The sequence below is a fragment of the Staurois parvus genome, unplaced genomic scaffold (genome assembly GCF_062004578.1).
Source record: "Staurois parvus isolate SC_StPar_1 unplaced genomic scaffold, SC_StPar_1.0 ptg000607l, whole genome shotgun sequence".
Classification (NCBI taxonomy): Eukaryota; Metazoa; Chordata; class Amphibia; order Anura; family Ranidae; genus Staurois; species Staurois parvus.
The window spans coordinates 2,258,693-2,285,579 of NW_028318403.1; the positions used below are offsets into that span (position 1 = coordinate 2,258,693).

Consider the following 26,887-nt stretch of genomic DNA (forward strand, 5'->3'; position numbering starts at 1 on the left):
CCATCCTTTTGAAATGGTAATAGTATTGGGTTCATTGATTAATTAAGTATTTATACATACGTTGCATAATGCAATTATGGAGAGGTAATCTGGGGAAATGTGGGGTGTACTTTTTTATATGGTTTCCTTGTTTATGGTATTTTAAACCTACTTATGGGCCTTATTACATGCTGCTACATATATCCACCACTGTTTTCTGTTCTGTTAGGAGCATGCTCAATTATACACCCCCAGCACTGTAACTATGCTATCCCTGACAACTCCCAGTCAGAGAGTGATGACTGGGAACTGATAAGAGATTCTCCTGACCATGTGATCAGTGTGACAACCAATCATAGTGATCACATGATCCCTGGTGGCCAAATGCGCATTATTGTTTTCAGGCCCCACTATGGGTTCAATCAACAAATAATGTACACATACTCTATATTGCCAAAAGTATTGGGACACCTGCCTTTACACACACATGAAATTTAATGGCATCCCAGTCTTAGTCCATAGGGTTCAATATTGAGTTGGCCCCGCCCTTTGCAGCTATAACAGCTTCAACTCTTCTGGGAAGGCCATCCACAAGGTTTAGGAGTGTGTCTATGGGAAAGTTTGACCATTCTTCCAGAAGCACATTTGTGAGGTCAGGCACTGATGCGGATGAGAAGGCCTGGCTTGCAGTCTCCGCTCTAATTCATCCCAAAGGTGTTCTATCGTGGTGAGGTCAGGACTCTGTGCAGGCCAGTCAAGTTCCTCCACCCCAAACTCGTTCATCCATGTCTTTACAGACCTTGCTTTATGCACTGGTGAGCAGTCATGTTGGAACAGGAAGGGGCCACCCCCAAACTGTTCCCACAAAAGTGGGAGCATGAAATTGTCCAAAATGTCTTGGTATGCTGACACCTAAAGAGTTCCCTTCACTGGAACTAAGGGGCCAAGCCCAACCCCTGAATAGAAATCCCACACCATAATCCCCCCTCCACCAAACTTTACACTTATCACAATGCAGTCAGGCAAGTACCATTCCAATAGCAAACCCAGACACGTCCATCAGATTGCCAGACAGTGTAATTCATCACTTCAGAGAACATGTCTCTACTGCTCTAGAGTCCAGTGGCGGTGTGCTTTACACCACTGCATCCAATGCAATGCATTGCGCTTGGTGATATAAGGCTTGGATGCAGCTGCTCGGCCATGGAAACCCATTCCATGAAGCTCTCTATGCAAGCAGTCTGCATGCCTAGGTGCTTGATTTTATACACCTGTGGCCATGGGGGTGATTGGAACACCTGAATCCAATGATTTGGAGGGGTGTCCCAGTATGTTTAGCAATATAGTGTATGTGATATCCTCATTCATATAAGGATTGAGGAAAATTAGGGTTTTCTTGGTGGTAGTTTGTGATAATGGCAAGAAAAATACATTTAAAATTAAAAAGAAATTTTTTTTTTACTATTTTGGACCAGTTTTTTGCATTTTTTAATGAAAGAAAATCAGGAGATATTCATTAGCAATTGCCACCACATAAAAACCCAATTTGTTCTGAAAACAAAGACAAGGTAGAAAATTGAAACTAAACACTGCTGGCCCCATGCATTTCTCCATGAGTATTCAGCGGAAATGTAAAACCAGGTTTGCATTGGCCTCCGATTGCTCCCCACTGATTAATATCCTTTTTAACCCCAACCTTCCAGATAGTCTGGCGGTGCCCCGAATGTCCCCTTGGGTCACGACCAGACTTTTCCAACTTCGTCACCTACTACATCCTGTTACTCGAAAGCTGCAACCATTCTCATATCGCCAGAAAAAAGATCTGCCTTCCCGCCATTTTTATATATATCTCCAGATACGTCACTTTCTCTCCGCTATATCCCCCACGCTGACTCTTGGGAATCCTACCCCCTTTGAGCGTCTCTGTATACAAGGTCCACATCAAAAGGGCATAGTTTCTAATATATATAAAATTCTTATGGATGCCGCTCCCCTCGCTAACGACACTCATCATTACATGCGCAAGTGGTCCCAGTTTTTGCAATGTGACATTGACCTTACACAATGGAAGAAAATTAGGGACAACATGTCTAAATCTTCCATCTGTGTGGTTTATAAAGAAAACACATATAAAATTTTAATGTTATGGTACAAAACTCCCGAGGTTGTCCATGCCTTTAATCCGAATGCTTCTTCTGCTTGCTGGCGTTGTGGGAAAGACATTGGCTCCCTCTTCCATATTTTTTGGACTTGTGGATCCATTGTCCCTTTTTGGGAAGAGGTTTTGTCTTTTTTATAATTGTTATTGCAGACCTCTCTCCCTTTTGAGCCTCTGTATTTTTTACTGAGCCTGCCATTCCTAGGTCTTCCTAGAATGGCCAGGAAACTCTCCACACATATTCTGACTGCGGCCAGAAGAAGCATTCCTATGTGTTGGCTATCTTCTATGTCAATGCTGTTTAAAACTATTGCTGATATATGACAGATAGAGTACCTGACTGCTATACAAGCCTGCTCGACTGCTGTGTTCGAGGCAGTGTGGCACCCATGGGACAATTTCTCCTCCTCCCGCCTTTCTACAGACGTTTAGTTTTGATAGCCTCCTCAATGTAACTATATGACATTATTATGTTTGGAACCATGCAGATCTCACCATCGATGTGCTCCTTCTCTATCCTGTGATGTTTTTTTTTTGTGTATATATATATATTTGTGAAAATCAATAAAAATTGTTGATATAAAAAAAAAAACTAAACTCTGCTTTAAAACAAAAAATTAAAGTACCGTATTTTTCGCTCCATAAGACGCACCTAGGTTTTAGAGGAGGAAAACAAGAAAAAAAAAATTCTGAACCAAGACTACAGACATAGTACAGGAGATGACCAGAGACTGTGGACATAGTACAGGAGATGGCCAGAGACTGCGGACATAGTACAGGAGATGACCAGAGACTGCAGACATAGTGCAGGAGATGTCCAGAGACTGCAGACATAGTACAGGAGATGACCAGAGACTGCGGACACAGTACAGGAGATGACCAGAGGCTGCGGACAGAGTACAGGAGATGACCAAAGACTGTGGACAGAGTACAGGAAATGACCAGAGACTGCGGACACAGTACAGGAGATGACCAGAGACTGCGGACACAGTACAGGAGATGACCAGAGACTGCGGACACAGTACAGGGGATGGCCAGAGACTGCAGACATAGTACAGGAGATGGCCAGAGACTGCGGACACAGTACAGGAGATGACTAGAGACTGCGGACACAGTACAGGAGATGACCAGAGACTGCGGACGCAGTACAGGAGATGACGAGAGACTGCAGACATAGTACAGGAGATGACCAGAGACTGCGGACATAGTACAGGAGATGACCAGAGACTGCGGACACAGTACAGGAGATGACCAGAGACTGCGGACACAGTACAGGGGATGGCCAGAGACTGCAGACATAGTACAGGAGATGGCCAGAGACTGCGGACACAGTACAGGAGATGACCAGAGACTGCGGACACAGTACAGGAGATGACCAGAGACTGCAGACATAGTACAGGAGATGACCAGAGACTGCGGACATAGTACAGGAGATGGTCAGAGACTGCGGACACAGTACAGGAGATGACCAGAGACTGCGGACACAGTACAGGAGATGACCAGAGACTGCGGACACAGTACAGGAGATGACCAGAGACTGCGGACACAGTACAGGAGATGACCAGAGACTGCAGACATAGTACAGGAGATGACCAGAGACTGCGGACATAGTACAGGAGATGACCAGAGACTGCGGACACAGTACAGGAGATGACCAGAGACTGCGGACACAGTACAGGGATGACCAGAGACTGAGGACACAGTACAGGAGATGACCAGAGACTGCGGACACAGTACAGGGATGACCAGAGACTGAGGACACAGTACAGGAGATGACCAGAGACTGAGGACACAGTACAGGAGACGGTCAGAGACTGTGGATATAGTACAGGGGATGACCGGAGACTGCGGACATAGTACAGGAGATGACCAGAGACTGAGGACACAGTACAGGAGATGACCAGAGACTGAGGACACAGTACAGGAGATGACCAGAGCCTGCGGACACAGTACAGGGATGACCAGAGACTGAGGACACAGTACAGGAGACGGTCAGAGACTGTGGATATAGTACAGGGGATGACCAGAGACTGCAGACATAGTACAGGAGATGACCAGAGACTGCGGACACAGTACAGGAGATGACCAGACACTGTGTCTCTATGGGAATGTTTGACTATTCTTCTACGGTATGTATTTTTAACTCAAAAAAGGGCCTTCTGGAACTGGTGGCTTTGTTCATTCTCCATGGCCCCGCTGTATGTAAAAATGTAGCCACCTTCTCTTGCTCACTCTTGAGATGGACTATGGGATTTGTATAGTGCATAGAGCAGTGCACGTGACCGCAACTAATGTGCACTGCTTGTTCCAAACAGATGGAAATGAGGTGGAAAAGGATAGGTTGGGGAACTCACAGATTCATTTTGTATATTCAGATTTGCTTCATATTTTCATTATTTTCAAACCAATTTGAAATTCAAAATTCAAATGTCAAAATTCTAATTTTGACATTAGAAATTCAAATGTATATCTTTTCTATTTGTTTCTATTCTATTATTTTATATTTTATTCTATTCTGCTTTATTCTATTATATTCTTTTCTATTCTACTATTTTCTATTCTATTCTGTTCTAGTCTATGTTATTCTATTCTGTTCCATTTATTCTATTATATTCTATTCTGGTCTATTTTATTCTGTTCTATTCTATTTTTTTCTATTTTATTCTATTCTGTTCTTTTCTATTCTATAAATCAGCCTAAGCAGGAATCTGTCAAGAAAGGTTTGCCCAAAGTGCAGGTGAAGTTTCTCGGCGCAATCGGGTGTGCATCTGTCATTAAGGCTGGCGTCAAACTGCCTATTTAAACTGCACTGGCTAATTGCTGTTTGGTCTGCAGCTTCTGTGTGTTTATATCCTGATTCTTGTGTTTGACCTCTTACCTCTTATCTTGACAAGGCTTGCTTCTGACCAGGGGCGGACTGACCATTTGGAAACTCGGGCACTGCCCGAGGGCCCGGGGTCAGTAGGGGGCCCCATGAGATGCCCCTGGTACCTTTTTCATAGGCTTTTTTGAGTTTGGGCGAGGACACAGGGGCCCCATGATCCCCTATTGCCCGGGGACCCCATGAGTTGTCAGTCCGCCCCTGCTTCTGACTTGTTTGCTACCTGACCTGACCTCGACTTGTTCCCCAGATTCTGCCTCTGCCTACTGTCCATGCCTGATCTGCCTCCACCGTTACTGACACTGGCCTCTGACCGACTTCCCTCCTATCTGCCGTTTATGCCTGATCTGCCTGTCTGTTGCCAGCTCGGCTCGTCTGACCCTGAATCCTGCTCCTCCAGCTTGTTAGAGCTCTGCAGTCCTGCATGTCTAACACATCTGCCTGCTGCCTGTCTGCTACCAGTCTGCTCTGCTGTGATATCAACCTGCTGCCAGTGAGCTCTGCCAAGACATCTGCCCGCTGCCAACTGTCCTGTTCTAGGCATCCTTCCAGCAAGACCTCGGCTATTACCCACTCAGACCACCGGACTGATCACGGCACTCATACCTCCCCGTACTCTCATGGTTACTGTCCCACTATCAGTGACCCCGGAGCCGGAGCTGTATGGGAGGCCTTCCTCTGTACGTCAGGCTCAATACCAGGTACGTGACAGAATCATCATCTAATTTAACTTCTATACCTCACTGTATTTATTGCAATATATTTTCATTTTGATTTATAATTCATTTTCAAATTCGGATAATTCATTTCCTTATAATTTATTTTGGATTTGTTGAAATTTGTCACTATTGTGATTCAAAAATTGTGATACTTGGCTCACCAGCAGAAGATGGCTTCCTATTTGTTTTTGTCGGCCACTAGAACAATTGCTCAGGCATGGAAGAGCCCGTTTGTCTTCAGGGGTGCGGGACCATATGACCACTATGATGCTTAATGAACAGATGTCGAGTATCTGTAACGACTCCCAACGGAAATTCTTGAAAACACGGGAGCCGTGGTTGCAATATGCCTTTCCCATGCTCCCCCCCCCGGCTAGTCTGGAGCAGGGGCGGACTGACCATTTGAAAACTCGGGCACTGCCCGAGGGCCCGGGGTCAGTAGGGGGCCCCATGAAATGCCCCTGGTACCTTTTTCATAGGCTTTTTTGAGTTTGGCCAAGGACACAGGGGCCCCATGATCCCCTATTGCCTGGGGGCCCCATGAGTTGTCAGTCCGCCCCTGGTCTGGGGTTGTGATGTTGTTCAGTATTGGCGTTCTCGGACCCCTGCTCTTGGTCTTGTTATTTTTTTCCTTTTATACTCCTCTTTTCTTTTTTTTTTCTGTTTGTTTTTGGTGTGGCAGTGGATTGCTGCCTTTAGTTTGAGTTACTGTCAGTGTTATACTAGTGTTTTTGTCATTTATGTGCTATTGATAGCCCCTGCGTGGGCGCACCTTTTGCTCTGTTGGTGTTAGAGCACTGTTTTTTAATTTTTTTTTATGTGCAATTGATAGCCCCTGCGTGGGTGTGTTTTTTGCTCCTGTCTCAAACTGTTTATAAATCAATAAAAACACTGAAATACAAAAATTGTCATACATCCGAATCTCCAAATAATGAAAATTTTGTCCGGATATCGATCTGTAACAGAACAAATTGCACATGTTTACTCACAGAGGATATTGCAGGGAGGCAGAAAACACAGAAAGAAACAATTTACTGCAAAAAAAGATTACAGGACCATTAAGTAGTGAATGTGTATGGATTAATAAGGATACCATTTAGTGTCCCTTTAATTCACCTAGATACATGAATTAGTTGCGATCACACTCTATGTACCATTTTACAAACTGGGTTCAGGTGTTAAGATTTGTGTTTTTTCCAGGTATTGTGGTGATAAAGATGCAGCCCTTGTGGTATATTTTGTACATATGAAGTGATGTATAGATATGTTTTTCATAATTCAATCTGTTCCACAATGTAGTCTGACAAACAGGTCTTTCTAGTTTCAGGTATCTACAGTATATACAGTACGTCCAGCAGACTCCGGATTTGGGTGGAATCTAGAAGTTCATTCTGGCATTAGAATTTATGTCAAACACGTTACATATATTGTATATTGGAGATGTTCCAGAATTATGTCATTAAGAAGATTATATTTGGTTGTCCGCTTATATTATCTATTTACAGTGGGGCAAAAAAGTATTTAGTCAGCCACCAATTGTGCAAGTTCTCCTACTTAAAAAGATGAGAGAGGCCTGTAATTGGTATCATAGGTAGACCTCAACTATGAGAGACAAAATGAGAAAAAAAATCCAGACAATCACACTGGCTGATTTGGAATTAATTTATTTGCAAATTATGGTGGAAAATAAGTATTTGGTCAATATGAAAAGTTCATCTCAATACTTTGTTATATATCCTTTGTTGGCAATGACAGAGGTCAAACGTTTCCTGTAAGTCTTCACAAGGTTGGCACACACTGTTGCTGGTATGTTGGCCCATTCCTCCATGCAGATCTCCTCTAGAACAGTGATGTTTTGGGGCTGTCGCTGGCCAACACGGACTTTCAACTCCCTCCAAAGGTTTTCGATGGGGTTGAGATCTGGAGACTGGCTAGGCCACTCCAGGACCTTGAAATGCTTCTTACGAAGCCACTCCTTCGTTGCCCGGGTGGTATGTTTGGGATCATTGTCATGTTGGAAGACCCAGCCACGTTTCATCTTCAATGCCCTTGCTGATGGAAGGAGGTTTGCACTCAAAATCTCAGGATACATGGCCCCATTCATTCTGTCCTGTACATGGATCTGTCATCCTGGTCCCTTTGCGGAGAAACAGCCCCAAAGCATGATGTTGCCACCCCCATGCTTCACAGTAGGTATGGTGTTCTTTGGATGCAACTCGGCATTCTCTCTCCTCGAAACATGACCAGTTGTGTTTCTACCAAACAGTTCTATTTTGGTTTCATCTGACCATATGACATTCTCCCAATCCTCTTCTGGATCATCCAAATGCTCTCTAGCAAACTTCAGATGGGCCCGGACATGTACTGGCTTAAGCAGGGGGACACGTCTGGCACTGCAGAATCTGAGTCCCTGGCGGCGTAGTGTGTTATTATTATATTATTATACAGTATTTATAAAGCGCCAATGGTTCGCTCAGCACTGTACATTACAAAGGGGGACAGAACATGTGACAGAACAATACCAATACAATGCAAAACATGAGGGGATTGAGGGCCCTGCTCTTTCGAGCTTACAATCTAGAAGGGAGGGGATAGTGGTACAGGAGGAGATAGCTGTGGGGGATGGAGTGGTAGGAAGAGTGGAGGAGGTCGGCAGGTTAGCAGGGGGTGGGGTAGGCTTCCCTGAAGAGATGGGTTTTCAGGGTGCTACTGATGGTAGCCTTTGTTACGTTTGTCCCAGCTCTCTGCAGGTCATTCATTAGGTCCCCCCGTGTGGTCCTGGACTGTTCTTGTGATCATTTTGACCCCACGGGGTGAGATCTTGTGTGGAGCCCCACTTTGAGGGAGATTATCAGTTGTCTTGTATGTCTTCTATTTTCTAATTATTGCTCCCACAGTTGATTTGTTCACACCAAGCTGCTTGCCTATTGCTGATTCAGTCTTCCCAGCCTGGTGCAGGTCTACAATTTTGTTTCTGGTGTCCTCCGACAGCTCTTTGGTCTTCACCATAGTAGAGTTTGGAGTGTGACTGTTTGAGGTTGTGGACAGGTGTCTTTTATACTGATAACAAGTTCAAACAGGTGCCATTGATACAGGTAATGAGTGCAGGACAGAGGAGCCTCTTAAAGAAGAAGGTACAGGTCTGTGAGAGCCAGAAATCTTGCTTGTTTGTAGGTGACCAAATACTTATTTTCCACCATAATTTGCAAATAAATTCATTCCAAATCAGCCAATGTGATTGTCTGGGTTTTTTTCTCATTTTGTCTCTCATAGTTGAGGTCTACCTATGATGCCAATTACAGGCCTCTCTCATCTTTTTAAGTGGGAGAACTTACACAATTGGTGGCTGACTAAATACTTTTTTGCCCCACTGTATATACTGTATGGCTAACCCTTCATGCTGTATATTTAGTTGTCCGTTTAATTATTTTTTTTTGTTGAAGGAGATCCTATGATCACAACACTTTTATTCTATAATATCGGCATTGTGATAACAATACAAACAATAGTGATTTTTGACAATCCAATATCGTAATTTGAAGAATCTCCTTTCATGTTGTGAATTATGCCTGTCTTCTGGGCATCTCTTTCCACAACTTCCTTGATTCCTTGCATGCTTTGCAAGCAGGGGGCTGGGATCTGAAGTTACATCAGTGAGGAGAGCCCTGAGAGCTGATTGGAGGGAAGGGACAGACACCCCTTCACACAGTTTAAAAGAACAGAGTTGGAGGTCCCTCCCTTGTCACCATTCTTCTCTTGGTGTCAGGAAAACTTGTTAGAAGTGACTCATGCTTATAGCAGAAGAACAAGACACCAGACAGCAATGACAGTTAGTGCTCTGGACTGAGACAAGTACACACTATAGAGGGATATACTTTGTTCATATTTCAGGTCTGAGGTTTACAACCACTTTAAAGCTGAACTCTAGGAAATTAGTAAATTTACTTTGTAAAATATGTTGGATTGCTAGATGTTATGTTCAACGAGGTGCAGGCCAAACTGTTGAATTATCTTTTTAATTTACAGTTAACATTTTTACTGAGTGCACAGAGCATAGCTATAATTCTGAGGCTCCAACAATGGACCTTCTGGTCTCAGCTCCAGCAACTGCAGAGTCACATGCAGCTGCTGTGCCCACCCCTTCGCTTCTCCTGCCAAATCACAGAGTGCCTTGTAGTAGGTGAACCAGAACTGAGATCTCACTCCTATGATAGTAAAGATGAACAGCAATAGCTGGGCTTCACTTAGCAAAGTCCTAGCATCATCCTGGAAGTTTTCAGGTCAGCCTTCATGAGGTATATGAATGTCCTACACCTATAGCAAGGGCATTATTCAACTTTAGTCAATCTGCACGGTTTGTTTTTATCCAGAGGCACCCCTTATCTGCATAGGAAGTTTTTCGGTAAAGGTGAACAAACCTTTTCAAGTGGTTGTAAACCTCAGACATGAGATATGAACAAAGTGTATCCCTCTATACAGGGGCGAACTGACAACTCATGGGGCCCCCGGGCAATAAGAGATAATGGGCCCCCTTGTGTCTCCACCTACACTCAAGCCAAAGCCACACCAACACAACACCCCACCTCCATATTGCAGCTCAGCTGCATAAAAAGGGCATTAAAAATTATTTAAAAAATAATAAAACAACGTTGTGGGGTCCCCCCTCCATTCATACCAAGCCCTTCAGGTCTGGTATGGGTTTTGAGGGGAACCCCCACGCCAAATTAAAAAAAAATGGTGTGAGGTCCCCCCCCCCCCCCAAGATCCATACCAGACCCTTATCCGAGCATGCAGCCCGGAAGGGCAGGAAAGGGGGGAGACGAGCGAGCGCCCCCCTCCTGAACAATACCAGGCCACATGCCCTCAACATGGGGGGGTGCTTTGGTGGCGCCGCTGCCAGACCTGAAGGGCTGTGGGTGGCGGCTCCTGTGTCACTTCCGGTTTTGGCAATTCTGACTCCCAGTTCCAACTAGACGCATGTCGTCACGTCACAGGACTTCCTCAGTAGGACGTGGCCGGGGGTTGATTTGCTCCACATATAGCAATGTCTGTTTACTATCCCTATGAAAACCGGAGGCTGTTATACTTATTTTCTATTGCCAGAAGCTTTGCTCTGTCTCCCAGCACAATCTCAAGAGCATGGAGGAGATTCCAGGAGACAGATTATGCTAGGAGAGCTGGACAGGGTCGTAGAAGGTCCTTAACCCCTCAGCAGGACCGGTATCTGCTCAAACAGGAACAGGATGAGCACTGCCAGAGCCCTACAAAATGACCATCAGCAGGCCACTGGTGTGAATGTCTCTGACCAAACAATCAGAAACAGACTTCATGAGGGTGGCCTGAGGGCCTGACGTCCTCTAGTGGGTCCTGTGCTCACTGCCCAGCACCATAGAGCTCAATTGGCATTTGCCATTGAACACCAGAATTAGGAGGTATGCCACTGGTGACCTGTACTTTTCACAGATGAGAGCAGGTTCACCCTGAACACATGTGACAGACATGAAAGAGTCCTGGAGCCGTGGAGAATGTTATTCTGCCTGTTTAGGTGGTGGGTCAGTGATGGTTTGGGGAGGCATATACATGGAAGGATGCACAGACCTCTACAGGCTAGACAATGGCACCCTGACTGCCATTAGGTATCGGGATGAAATTCTTGGACCCATTGTCAGACCCTACGCAGGTGCAGTGGTTCCTGGGTTCCTCCTGCACGACAATGCCCGGCCTCATGTGGCGAGAGTATGCAGGCAGTTCCTGGAGGATGAAGGAATTGATACCATTGAATGGCCCCCATGCTCGCCTGACCTAAATCCAATACAATAGAACACCTCTGGGATATCACGGTTCGGTCCATCCAATGCCGACAGGATGCACCTCAGACTGTCCAGGAGCTCAGTGATGCCATGGTCCAGATCTGGGAGGAAATACCTCAGGAAACCATCCGTCGTCTCATTAGGAGCATGCCCTGACATTGTCAGGCATGCATACAAACACGTGGGGGCCATACAAACTACTGAGTACCATTTTGAGTTGCTGCAATGAAATTTCAGCAAAATGGACTAGCCTTCAGCATCATTTTTTCACTTCCTAACACATTGCCCAGTCCATATCAGTATAGATATCCAGCATGATATTTTTCCCCATTGAGATCTGATGTGTTTTCAAAGTGTTCCTTTCATTTTTTTGAGCATTTTATAAACAGTATGGACAAGTCTCTCTATACTCTATAAATATCGCCATCTTGTGGAATGAAAACATTATTGCACTTGAATTCTTCATATATCAATATAATAGTAGATAAATATATATGCGTATTAATAAAAAAAAATATACCCAAAACCATACCAATATGGATGCAGCCCATATTCAGATATAAATACAAAATAAAAACAAATGAAACCAGCGCTCCAATCTTCATGCAAACCAAGGAATTGTAGAATGCCAACCGAAGAGGTGCTGCCCTTCTGAGATCGGGAAATCTGACCACTAATGAATAAAAACAAACAAGGGCGCACTCTCATCATGCATTACCGTGGTCTGGTCAGAGCTCTGAGGAAGGGGGTTTAACTCCCGAAACGCGTCAGCTTATCCGCATCATTAGACACATTTGCATTACGACTGTTTTTGTGGATCACCTATACTGCTCATTATCACGTTGGTTTGTGAGTATACATCCTTTTTATTTAATAAATTACGTGTTATACCACGGTAATGCACAATGAGAGTGTGCCCTTGTTTGTTTTTATTCATTAGATATAAATACAGCCTTCATTAAGAATCTTTATGAATACAACAATTCCTTCTAAAATCTTTTTCTATAAAAATCCTATTTATAACCCACTGATGACAAGTTATATAGCACTATATCTACTATATACCCATATTAATGGTTAAAATCCTAGAAAGAGTCACCCCCTACATATCCATATTTATATGCCCATCACTAGGTACAAATGTGATGTAAACCTATATTGCATTAATTATTACAAATCACTGATAAAGCAATTTATATCAAATTCAATATTTAATCCTTTAGGTGTCATAGTTTGTAAGTCATATATCCACCGGGTAATAATAACCCAAAATAGTGTATATTATACAGTGTCTGTGTGAAAGATATAGAGTCTACAAACTATGTGATATATATTTGAAAATTGATCAGTTGAGACCTTAAAATGCCTGACGTTGGCATGGCATATGGCAGTGATCAGGACGCTGGTATGGGGTATGGAAGTGATCAGGATGCTGGTATGGGGTATGGTGGGGATCAGGATGCTGGTATGAGGTATAGCGGTGATCAGGATGCTGGTAAGGGTTATGGTGGGGATCAGGATGCTGGTATGGGTTATGGTGGGGATCAGGATGCTGGTATGGGGTATGGCAGTGATCAGGATGCTGGTATGGGGTATGGCAGTGATCAGGATGCTGGTATGGGTTATGGTGGGGATCAGGATGCAGGTATGGCATATGGCAGTGATCAGGACACTGGTATGGGTTATGGTGGGGATCAGGATGCTGGTATGGGGTATGGTGGCAATCAGGATGCTGGAATGAGGTATGGCGGTGATCAGGATGCTGGTATGGGGTATGGCAGTGATCAGGACGCTGGTATGGGGTATGGCAGTGATCAGGATGCTGGTATGGGTTATGGTGGGGATCAGGATGCAGGTATGGCATATGGCAGTGATCAGGACACTGGTATGGGTTATGGTGGGGATCAGGATGCTGGTATGAGGTATGGCAGTGATCAGGATGCTGGTAAGGGTTATGGTGGGGATCAGGATGTTACCATGAGGTATGCCTTCCTCTGGACAAAGTGTGGGTATAGGGTTCTGTATATGAATGTTTTCGATCTATTTATTCTTTTGTTTTCCTTTATTGAACTTTTTTCAACCTAATTATGTACCAATGTAGATACAAAGTATTGGTTTAACAAAATAATACAAATACGTACTGTGCAATATTTTATTTCATCCCACAAAGTAATCAGTAAAAGGCAAGTGTAAAGAGGAGGACCTGCAACCTCCTATTGATAAAACATATGCAAGCATCTGTATTATTTTCCATGCACAAACCACCAAAATCTAAAGTTAATCTTTAGTAGCAATATTAGGCCAATCACAACGCTTGTATGAGTGTCACTCTACACAATTTTCCCCACTATTGGTAAACTGGTGCCAGATCTGATGATGGACTAGGTCTTGATGTGTGTCTGTGTCTAGCACACCCATGAACTCTGCATTCTGTATGCAGCCCACCCCAAAATTCTGCGCGTAGTGCACCCCTCCCCAAAATTCTGCACATAGTGCAGCCCTGAACTCTGCACTCTGTATGCAGCCCACCCCACAATTCTGCACATAGTGCACCCATGAACTCTGCACTCTGTATGCAGCCCACCCCAAAACTCTGCACATAGTGCATCACTGAACTCTGCACTCTGTGTGTAACCCTCTTGAACTCTGCACTGTGTACATAATGCATTCCTGGTATTTAATGCCCCTTTAAGACCCTCCCAATGTTAGTGAAAGATGACCACACACACTTCTTGATGTGGTTTGGAGGGTGTGGGGGGTTTGAGGGGTTGTGGTTAAGTTCCTGCACCTATTTTCTAAGAAAAAAAGCCTTGGTCAGGAGGCATATTGTCAACAGTGTCACAGATATACAGGGAACCAGTATTCCCCATTCACTCAGCACTCTTCTTTACCACAAGTAACAACCCAAAAATAACACCTGATTGTAGTGTGGGGGCGGTGCAGGAGTGAACACGGAATGCATCTATGTATTGGGCTGTCATTACATTAGGATGATTAAACAGAACCTTTGCCTCCTTATATCAACTGTCCCTATTAGAGTACTCCCTTACATCAGGGGTCCTCATCAGAGTCCTTCTTAACATCAGGTGTCCCCACCAAAGTGCCCCTTGCATCAGGCGGCCCCATCAGAGTGCCCCCTTGCCTCAACTCTCTGCATCAGAGTACCTCCTTACATCAACTGGCCTCATCAGAGTGCCCCCTACACAGGGGCGGACTGACAACTCATGGGGTCCCCGGGCAATAGGGGATCATGAGGCCCCTGTGTCCTTGCCCAAACTCAAAAAAGCCTATGAAAAAGGTACCAGGGGCATCTCATGGGGCCCCCTACTGACCCGAGTTTCCAAATGGTCAGTCCGCCCCTGCCCTTACATCACATGTCCCCATCAGACCCCCCTCCCCCTTTCATCAAATGTCCCAATCAGAGTCCCCCTTAAATCAATTGTCCCTCATGGATAAGTGGACTAAAATCTTGGGAGGCACAGTCCACCCCAGCACCCCCCTAGATCCAGGCCTGTTGAGAAATATCTAAAAAGGCAAGAAACATTTTTTTTAGGCAAACATCTAACAATCATATAGTGGGGATTTCTCAAATTTGACTGCAAAAGTAGAAATACACCTAAAGCAATCTTTCCTTAAGCTTCAGCATTATGTATAGTTTATCTACATTCTGGGTATAGCGCAGCTTTTAGGTATATAATTATATCTTCCTATGTAAATTTGTAGTTGTGAAAACATTTCCCTTATTGCATGTCTTTTAGGTTTTTGAGAATGATTGATAAAACAGACTTACTACCAGGATATGTACCAGAAGCAGCACATGACACATTACTCATGTTAGTGGAGCCCTTGAATTTTCATGTGAGATATACAGCTCAATGGATGTCAAAAGTCAATTGCCAGAATGTGAACAATCCTAAAAGTGTGTAAGTAGAGGAAATGTCATGTACGGTAAAGTTTCCTATGTGTTTCATCACATCAGTACAAAACCCTCCTTATTAGGTAACACATGATTTTGGGTGGATGATGAAGCAATTATAGTGGGTCTTTCCAGTACTGGTGACCATGCCTGGACTAGCCATAGGGTACTCGATTCATTTGCCTGCTTCTTCTTCTCTCCCTCCTGCAGGCATTCAGTGGCTGCAGGAGAGAAATGGACAGAACAGTTCCTCTATATTCTGCCCTGCCGCCCCTCCTATCCACCTGCACACTAACCCTGTCAGCCGCCCCCCTCTTCCCCCACAGCGCTGGTGGGGTTCCCCTCTCCCATCGGCTGCTGTGGGGGATTTGTCAGGATAGAGAGTGGGAAAGTGGCTGGAAAACATGTAATTTAAAGGCCCCTTCCTTGTCTGAATGGGAAGTCAGTCAATGATACTAAACTGTGTTTACTACACTTCCTTATGAATGAATGGGATATTCCTGTCCATTCATGCTGTGCTGCTGAGGCTGCAGAGATGGAGATGGAGGATTGTGTCCTTAATCTCCTTTCCCTGTTTAGACCCCCAATATCTCACCAAAGCCCCTCAACGGGGGTCCTAAAAAAAGTTGTAAAAAAAAAATCAAATTGGCAAAAAAAGAAATAAATAAAATAAAAATGGTAAAAATTAATAACAATAAAAACTACTGACACCAGTGGCGGAACTGCCAGGGTTGCAAAGGTCGCACTTGTGACCGGACCCTGGCGTTCCTCCACTGCTTCCAAGAAAAGGGCCCCAGGGCTTGGGGCTGCTCAGTCTAAAATGCCCTGGCCTATATTTTGTCCCAGTCTGGGCCTGCTGATGACTGTATGTATAAGTCCATATGACAGCTATGGCACCAAATAATCAAAGGAACCCAGTACACAGAGAGGAGATCTCAAAGACGTCCATTGTCTTTATATTGTGATATTTGTGGTAATTAGGACAGCAGTGACATCTGTGGCTTATATGTGCGGATGCTGGTCAAACGTTTTATATGCCGCAGCCATAAGCTTGCCACATTGCTCTTATGTAAGCATTTTATATTCTAATTGAACCTATACTGTACATGAATGTTATTACTTTTTAAATAAAAGAGAAGTTTTTGGGCGTACTTCACCATTGATGAATTTTAATTTTTTTGCCCGCTGGTGACATTGGCTACTAGGTTCAGGGATCTGCTGCTGTGGAGCCGGTTCTATTTAAAGCATGACTAGAGTACAACAGATGTATACCAGTCCATACCACTAAAGTGCCTATGGCATATTCCACAACTTACTTTACTCAAATGAGGAGCTTGACACCAACATGGAGAAAATTGGCCATATTGGCCATTTATTAACAAACATACCAAAATAACATTCCTTAAAACAGAAACAATAATCAATTAACCATGACGTAAAAAGGTTTCCGATCTTAGGAAGCATCATATTAACCAAAATCAGATTGTATTTGCATTGCTAGTTAACTATCCCCAGCCGCCCTACACCGACGGGGACAAATCCATCACTCCGTAGATAAGTCCATGTTACCACCTCCCATATAACACACAATGAACTGGGATCCAACAGAGGATGCCATACCTTAGATGGGTCCCCACTATGAACTGTAACTGAAAGTTTTAACGCCTCCGAAGACCCCAAACTGCAAATACCTTAAACCAACACAAAACATATCCAAACAGGGCGGGAGGGTGGGAAGAATCCTCGTCTGATGGCTCTGACTGCTTTGCCACCTTCCAAATCCCATCCCATCTACTCCAGCTTTCAGCCCACCCATGTGCTGCAATCTAGCCAATCAGGTAAGTACCCATCCTTTCTATATTAACACTAACTTATTTAATATATCATGTTCCCCCTGTCCCCTTAGTCATGTAGCCCTACACTCATTTTTTATTTTTTTGCTCCGGGCCTATCTTGACTAGGGTGCAACAGATGTACACCATTGCATACCACCAAAGTGCCTATGGCACATTCCACAACTTACTTTACTCAAATAAAGAGCCCGACACCAACATGGAGAAAATTGGCCATATTGGCCATTTATTGACAAGCATACCAAAATAACATTCCTTAAAACAGAAACAATAATAATCGACTAACTATGACGTAAAAAGGTTGCCAATCTTAGGAGGCATCAAATAACCAAAATCACATTGTATCTGCATTGTTACTTAACTATCCCCAGCCGCATTACACTGGTGGGAACAAATCCACCACTCTGCAGATAAGTCCATGTTACCACCTCCCAGATAACACACAATGAACTGGGATCCAACAGAGGACATCATACTTTAGATGGGTCCTTACTATGAACTGTTAATGAAAGTTTTAATGCCTCCGAAGACCCCAAACCGCCACAGCTCACAGGTGTAACACATTACACGTGTGTTGTCTTATATTAATGTGGAGGACCACACAGAAACAGTCCATAAGACAAATCTGTTGTCTTATCTCAATATGGACGGATGCCGAGTGTATTTATAAATGTATTTTCCCACAGCAACTAGTCCAACAGATCCTTTCCAGAGAGATCCATTTATTCGGATAAAGATATTTGTAACAGATTACAAAAATCCAATGCTGGATACTTGTAAATATTACAACAAACAACAGCCCTCAGAGTCCCATTTAAGATACTTCATATCAAACATGGAGATACTACACCGTCCAGCATATGTCCAATCTATAATATGCACCTAGGTAGCTTCCATGCATGCAGTAATGCGAGTTATGATCTATACCTGTGCCTCCATATTAATGAAAGGAAGAAGCTCCACTACCAGCCATAAAAGCTTCCCTTGATATACTGTTTTCTGGAGGGGATTCTGATTGGCTGACAAAACACTTTTGATATGACATGAAAAGACTTCACTTGCCATTACTGTAGATAAAAATTAAGGTCACGATAGTGTTTACCAGGTACACAAGTCACCCTTTCACTATTTCCCATGAATACCCCCTCAAGTCTAATTACCATCAATAAATATTATTATTTATTATTATAAAGGATTTATATAGCGCCAACAGTTTGCTCAGCACTTTACAAAATAAAGGGAGACAATACAGCAACAATACAGTTCAATACAAGAGGGTTAGGAGGGCCCTGCTCCTTGGAGCTTACAATCTAAATACTTCTTGTATGGTCAAATCACATTCTTTATCATCCTTAAACATGTAAACAATGTACTCTTTGAAAAGTCTAATTAGATAAACAGGCTATTCCCCAAATACCAGGGTGACCTTGCATAAAATTAACATAGCAATGAGTTCTTTTGATGAAAAATGAACAGTGTGCGTTTCAATATATATATATATATATATATATATATATATATATATATTTACATACATATATTACACACAATACACTGCATATTCCCCCACTTGGATCGGTTCTACCGAGAACTGATCCATAAACAGTGAACATATATTATCAACTAGAAGGGTTGCATTGTGATTTGAGGTATTGAATGCTTCATAATGGCTCATATAAAATATGAAACTGAAACTGGTTACATCTCTCTTCACCAGCCTCTAAAATATCCCCATGAATCAGTTATTGAATATAATGACTTTAGACCATGACAAGCAAAGGATTTGGTAAACATCAGTGGCCCATATAGCTATAAGGCCTATTTCATGGCTTGTAGTTTCTTCAGTATATCACACCACAGTCATGAGTATTGCATAATGATAAATTGACATCACAGTCCAGACCCATGTTTGACTTTAGTACACGAGTCATCTTTCATCATCTTACTGAAAGTAATTGCTTGGTCCACTGAAAGTAATTGCTCCCATCCACATAAATCCGGGATTTTCTCGATTCAAGGCTCAGAGGTTTTCATTTTTAAAGATGAATTGATCAGCTGTAGCAATCTTCATCACAATTCCAAAATGAAACTTCTGCCAGGAGTGATTACCTTTCACCATTTTGCTGTAGGCCGACCCCACATTGTCTTCAATAGAGCAGTTACTGTGATCATTCAGTATATAATTCCACTGAACAGAATCCTAAAATGGTTTAGATAGTGTCATCTTGACAGTAATGCTTATCAGATCATCTGTCCAGACAAAGCAGAAGTAATTCTTGCCAGTATCTTCACTCTTCACCACAAACGTAGAAAGTTATTTACACCCATATATGTCATAGCCTTCAGCACATTATAAACAACTGATTCAATATAATTCAAATTCTGACTGGAGTGATAACTTTCACGCACCCCTCTTATAAATTTAAAGAAAGCCACCCAAATATTTAATATGGTAATTATGGTCTATACCTGTGCTTCCATATTAATGAAAGAAAGAAGTTCCACTACCAGCCAAAAAAGCTTCCCTTAATATACAGTTTTCTGGAGGGGTTTCTGATTGGCTGACAAAACACTTTTGATCTGACATGAAAAGACTTCACAGGTATGGAAGCACAGGTATAGATCATAATTATCTACTTACCATCAAAAAATACTTCTTGTATGGTCAAATCACATTCTTCATCATCCTGAAACATATAAATAATGTACCCTTTGAAATGTCTAATTAGATAAACAGGCTATTCCCCAAATACCAGGGTGACCTTGCATAAAATTAACATAGGAAAGAGTTCTTTTGATGTGTAAAGTGGTCTTGTCACTGGCCTGTCCAAGAATGAACAGTATGTGTTTCAATATCTTCAATATACAGTATCTCACAGAAGTGAGTACATCCCTCACATTTTTGTAAATATTTTATTCTATCTTTTCATGTGACAACACTGAAGAAATTACACTTTGCTACAATGTAAAGTAGTGAGTGTACAGCGTGTATAACAGTGTAAATTTGCTGTCCCCTCAAAATAACTCAACACACGGCCATTAATGTCTAAACCACTGTCAACAAAAGTGAGTACACCCCTAAGTGAAAATGTCCAGATTGGGCCCAAAGTGTCAATATTTTGTGTGGCCACCATTATTTTCCAGCATTGCCTTAACCCTCTTGGGCATGGAGTTCACCAGAGCTTCACAGGTTGCCACTGGAGTCCTCTTCCACATCACGGAGCTGGTGGATGTTAGAGACCTTGTGCTCCTCCACCTTCCGTTTGAGGATGCCCCACAGATGCTCAATAGGGTTTAGGTCTGGAGACATGCTTGGCCAGTCCATCACCTTTACCCTCAGCTTCTTTAGCAAGGCTGTGGTCGTCTTGGAGGTGTGTTTGGGGTCTTTATCATGTTGGAATACTGCCCTGTGGCCCAGTCTCCGAAGGGAGGGGATCATGCTCTGCTTCAGTATATCACAGTACATGTTGGCATTCATGGTTCACTAAATGAACTGTAGCTCCCCAGTGCTGGCAGCACTCATGCAGCCCCAGACCATGACACTCCCACCACTATGCTTGACTTCAGGCAAGACACACTTGTCTTTGTACTCCTCACCTGGTTGCCGCCACACACGCTTGACACTATCTGAACCAAATCAGTTTATCTTGGTCTCATCAGACTACAGGACATGGCTCCAGTAATCCATTTCCTTAGTCTGCTTGTCTTCAGCAAACTGTTTGCAGACTTTCTTGTGCATCATCTTTAGAAGAGGCTTCCTTCTGGGACGACAGCCATGCAGACCAATTTGATGCAGTGTGCGGCGTATGGTCTGAGCACTGACAGGCTGACCCCCCTGTCAGGCTGTGTGTTGAGTTAATTTGAGGAGACAGCAAATTTACACTGTTATACAAGCTGTACACTCACTACTTTACATTGTAGCAAAGCAACATTTCTTCAGTGTTGTCACATGAAAAGATATAATAAAATATTTACAAAAATGCGAGGGGTGTACTCACTTCTGTGAGATACTCTGTATATGTATATACAGTATATATATATAATTATATATATAAAACACACACTATGCTACAATGTGAGCCTCTCCAAAAACACAAAGCCCGTTGTATTCTGTCTTGCAGGCCCATGAGCCACAAATCCGTACCAAAGGCATTCAAGTGGACAGCATTGCTACACAGGTACCGCCAGGCGTCCACCTCAAGGTCCTGGTGCCTAACCACAAAACTGCCATTGTGCACCACAAAACGACCAACTTCATGCCCTTTCTTTTTCAAAAAACATACTACAACCACCCAATCTAATGGAAGTGTGGGTCACCAGAATGAGAACTGCAAGTGCATTGTGCTGCACCCGCGCTGTGCTCGCACTGCAGGGAATCCATAACAAAGCAGTGTGAAAGGGGGCCTATGTGTTAAAAGTTTGCTCTACTAACCATGTGTCTTTTATAAGCTATTGATCGATGAATTGGCAAGTACTACCCCCACGCCATCTCATTATAAATTTAAATCATCTTTATGGGTGAGAAATTCTGGGGTTGGCCGGGGCAGATACCATTTTGAAGAAGTACCATGGACACTTTAGTTCGGCATTTCAGTTAAGACACAAAAAGAAAAATAAGCAACAAAGTACTTTGCAAAAACCAAACAGTCTGCAGTCTTTTTCTTTTCCGGTCTGCTCCCAATTCTCTCCCATTTCTACCTTTCCTTCTCACAGTTCTGTCCTCTCTCCTTAAACTCTTTTTTCTTCACCCCTCTTCACTTCTCCACCCCATAGCTTATATAAATTATCCTCATTATTACTGCACTCATCGCCTGCTAATTCTGAACCCACTTGCTGACAAAACCTCCAGGGCACTGGGGCATGTCCCTTCATATAAATCACACTCCCTATATTACCTCTGTTCTGCTTCCTCTACCTTCTGGGGATATATCCCCTAATCCTGGACCTTCACCATTTAAATTCTACCCCTACACCCAGAACCCCCTTCCTCTGGCAAACCACGCACTCTAATTTTTTACCAAAACCAGCCCCCACCCCCAATCCTTCCCATGTGTCCTTTGGAATACCTGCTCCAATTGTAACAAGCTCACTTCTGTCCATGACCTTTTTATCACTAACTCATTTAACCTACTTGATGTTACTGAAACCTGGCTTCAAGAACCTGACTCTGCAGCTCTTGTCCAAGCTCAGTGAATGAAAGGGAGGTGGAGTCTGAATTCCTCTATTTCCACAAAGCAACTTTCAGGTTCTTCCCTCACCTCCCTCTCCTGTTTTGGAGTCCACCAAATTTGTCTATTTTCTCCAGTTTCTCTGGGGATTGCTGTGATTTATCAGCTGCCTCAACCAGTATCAAGTTTCCTTAACCTCCCTGGCGGTATGATTATGTCAGGAATTTTGTACCAAAAGCAGTACCATTATTTTGCATGGAAATATGTATTTTTTTTATTGTAGGCCTGTAATTTAGGAATAACTCACTGAAATCTGTCTGAACAAGAGTCTAGTAAACATTCCGGATATGATAAAACTTGAAACACAAAATCATAAATTATAATTTAATAAATACTCATAAAAAATAATAATATAATAATAATAAATTTAATTCAATAATATAATCAAACCAAAAACACTGAAATTTGAAATATAGCGCCAAGTTCGCACATCACTGAGCAAAGTCGCAAAATCGTTTTCAGTGTCTGATGACGAATTTCCCCACGAATCATTATCACTCAATTCTGCAAGTAGTTCTGATTTACTATCGCTGTTCTCTAGCTGGTCTAAAACCGATTTTGACCTAAAGGGACGCTTTTTGGACTCCATGGACTTTTCTAAGTTTCCAGGCAGAAAGAACAGTCAAAATGCAGGCAGGGCGCAGGACAAAGCACTAGGGACAAAATGTATGTGAAATGCTTTGATACAGGAATGTTTTGCTATGAAATAATCGTTTTAAAAAAAATTGCATTTTTTTTAAATTTTAAAATTTGCTGCCGGTTCCGGTGCCCGTACGTCCCGACGTCACAGGGACCAGAACACGGAAGCCAGATGCTGGCATCGGCTGGAGGAGATGGCCGGGGACGCTGCAGGGGACGCATCGCGGGAGCGAAGGACAAGGTAAGCGCTGCAGGGACTCCCTATGCAACGCTGCATGGTAAGCCCGAGTGTAGCTCGGGGTTACCACTTTTTGTACTGAAACTTTACCCCGAGCTACACTCGGGAATACCGCCATGGAGGTTAATGACTTCTCTGCTTAGCTACTCTACTTTCTCTCCTCTGAAATTCTCACAATCATTCTTGGTGACTTCAACATACTTGATAAAGGATAAGTTCACCTTTGGAAGATGTTACATGTTCCACCTGTTTTTAGGGTGGAACATGTAACTTGTTCCCATAGCTGCAGCCGCACCTCTGACAGATAGTATGTGGAGAAGTTTCCCCGTACTATCTGTCAGATTTGAAAACAGCGCGGCCCTGCAGGGTTGGCTACGTCACTCATTTAAAGAGTTCTGTGAATGAGTGCCTACAAGTCCGGGCAGCCTTAATGGCTCTGGGCTTATAGTTTTCAATGATCTGCCACGGCGCTGTGAAGCTTCCTGTCAGTATCTCTACTAGACAGTACATCCCGTACAGCAAGCAGATATTCTGACAGGTCTGCAGGAGACCTGCATGGCATCAGCGATCTACTGATCACTGGCGCAATGCTTTTCAGGCTCTTTAGGTAAAAATAATAAATGCACATTTTTTTACCTGCTTTAAAACATTTTTAATATCCATAGGCAACAATTTAAAAGCCTTTACAAGCTACTATTTTAGATTTACAGAAGAGGTCTAGTGCTAGAATTGCTGCACTTGATCTGACATTCACGGCGATACCTCACATGCATGGTGCAACCGCTGTTTACATACTGACACAGGGTCAACGCTCAGTCACACAGGTGTGCGTGTGCGCGGGGGGGGGGGGGGCGAGGGTGCTTTTTTGTTTTAAGTTATTTTGATTTTTTTAATTATTTTTACACTGTCCCTTTAATTTTTCTTCTGCATAGCAGTTGCTGGTTTTAATGAGGTTCTTCTTTCAGGTGGGCTCAGACAGACAAAGTGATCACTTTTTGTGTGAAGAAAAACATATGTGATGGAAAAGTTTACATTTTTAAAAATGGTCCTTCTTTTTGAGGTTTTTTTTATATCTGTGAGACTGTTACTTGTGAAATAGTAAGTAGATGTATTTTGCGGGTACAATGACTGTGGTATATATGTGCAAAGAATATAGCAACTGGGTAGAGAATCTGTTTAATCACCCCTCTTTAAGATCCTACCTAGTGTCAGGCAAAATCTGTCCTCTGCGTCACTTACTACTGATCCCTGAAATCTGCCTTACCTAATACTGACCCTTGTCCTCCGCCCTGCTGACCCTTGTACACTGCCCTACATACTGCTGTCCCCTATCCTCTGCCCTGCTGAAACCCCTGTACACTGCCCTGCTGACCCTTGTACATTTCCCTACATACTGCCGTCCAATATCCTCTGCCCTTTTGACCCCTGTACACTACCCTACATACTGCTGTCCCCTATCCTCTGCCCTGTTGACCCCCTGTCCTCTGCCCTGCTGACCCTTGTACACTGCCCTACATACTGCTGTCCCCTATCCTCTGCTCTGCTGACCCCTGTACACTGCCCTACATACTGCTGTCCCCTATCCTCTGCCCTGGTGACCCCTGTACACTGCCTGGATGACCTCTCATCCTCTGCCCCCTGACATTTTTTACTGCATCCCCACATTAAATAGGCTAGATCCAGCCCGGCAACTGACTCCTTCAACAAAAGTCAACTGTTCAATCGACTTTTGTTGAGCAGGGAAATTCCAAAAGGGGAAAAAGCCATGTGATGCCACCAGTGCCTAGGCTGAAGGGTAGGAAGGAACTTTTAGTATTTGTTATTAAGATTTCTTTCCTAAGTATTCAGCTAGCAATGTTAACACAGGAGCAGTGGCACACAAAGAATGATTCATTTTTAGTGAATGGTCCTCTTTAAGAAGTTACAGGATTGTGCAACATGATGTAAAGTTCTCTGCAGAAATAGAAATCCAGTGTAATGATGTAATAATTTCTCCACTAGTGAAATATGGGCTTGTGGCAGTAAAGGAAGCTGAGCAATTCTTCCAGTTTTTTTTATGATTACAGTCCTTTAGAGACAGGGACATGGTATTGTCACCCTACAAGGAACTTTACAGCAGGATTTTAAACTATCATTTTAATGAAATTTACAGATTTACAGATCTTCTCTACATTACTGAAGACATTTTAATTGATTGGAGATCTTATTAAGCAAAACAAACTGTGATGGGAGAAACACAGGGTTGGTGTCACCCATGTATAAATCTTGATTGTGTAGACAATTCAGTTTGACACATCATTTGGTAATCCTGTATTGTTCTGCTGTCATTTAAACAGAAATACTAGTTCTCTATTAATTTAATTTTCAGATTGATTCTAGAAATGTGAGGTTCGTTTTGTTCTGAATTCAAACACATTTTTCGTTATTTGGATGTCTCCTAATTTCCGAATTACCGTACATAGATTAGCAACAAATCTGAAATATCTAAATTGAATTCAGACGAAATTCGATTTTGAATTTAATTTGACACAAATATGAATTTAATACAAAAGGAATAGAATAGAAAATAACAGAATGACATACTGTAGAGTAGACCTTAGATTGTAAGCTATAAGGAGCAGGGCCCTCCTAACCCTCTTGTATTGAACTGTATTGTTGCTGTATTGTCTCCCGTTATATTGTAAAGTGCTGAGCAAACTGTTGGCACTATATAAATCCTGTATTATAATAATAATAATAGACAATAAATAATAATAGAATAAAAAAAATAGAATACAATACAATATAAAAGAATATAATATGTTAGAATAGAATAGAATAGAAAAGAAAAGAATAGAATATACTAGAAAATAATAGAATAGAGAAGACTGGAATAGAATAGAAAAAACAATAGAATAGAATAAAATAGACTATAACTGTCTTCTGAAATTCGAATTTTGAAAAGAATGAATTTGAGTTCAAATAGAATAGATTAGAATAGAATAGCATAGAATATAACAGAATAGAAAAAAACAATAAAATAGAATAAAATAGAAAGAATATAATTATCTTCCGAAATTCAAATAGAATAAATTAGAATTTGAATGCAATTTGAATTCAAATTCAGTCTAATTAAATTTGAATACGATCAAATTAGAAAACGAAATTAATTCCAAAAACAAAGTAAACTAATTTAATGAAACAAAATTATTTAAATAACAAATTGAAATTAAATTATTTTTTTCTTTTTGCACATGTCTAATTGATTCAGGACATGTTTCGCGCTCACCCCCGAATGGGCTCGTAGACTGGTCCCAGGTTCTCTTCCCTAGTCAGTATACGGGCAACCAAGCACAGCAAGACCATCATTCACATGGCTTAATGATCAGTCTAGGGCAGGGGTGGGCAACTGTGGCCCTCCAGCTGTTGTAAAACTACAAGTCCCATGGGGCATTGCAAAACTGATAGTTACAAGCATGACTCCCAA

General features: G+C 42.5%; 1 protein-coding gene across 1 annotated transcript in view; it reads left to right on the forward strand.

The window, feature by feature from the left end:
- The first annotated feature begins 5,505 nt into the window (after nucleotides 1-5,505).
- Nucleotides 5,506-26,887, forward strand: part of LOC149449704 (cytochrome P450 2J6-like) — a 61,130-nt gene continuing 39,748 nt past the window's right edge. Inside the window, exon 1 of the mRNA XM_089692865.1 lies at nucleotides 5,506-5,719. Coding sequence (XP_089548991.1) covers nucleotides 5,639-5,719 — 81 coding nt within the window. The 5' untranslated portion in view covers nucleotides 5,506-5,638. The remainder of the gene's footprint in view (nucleotides 5,720-26,887) is intronic.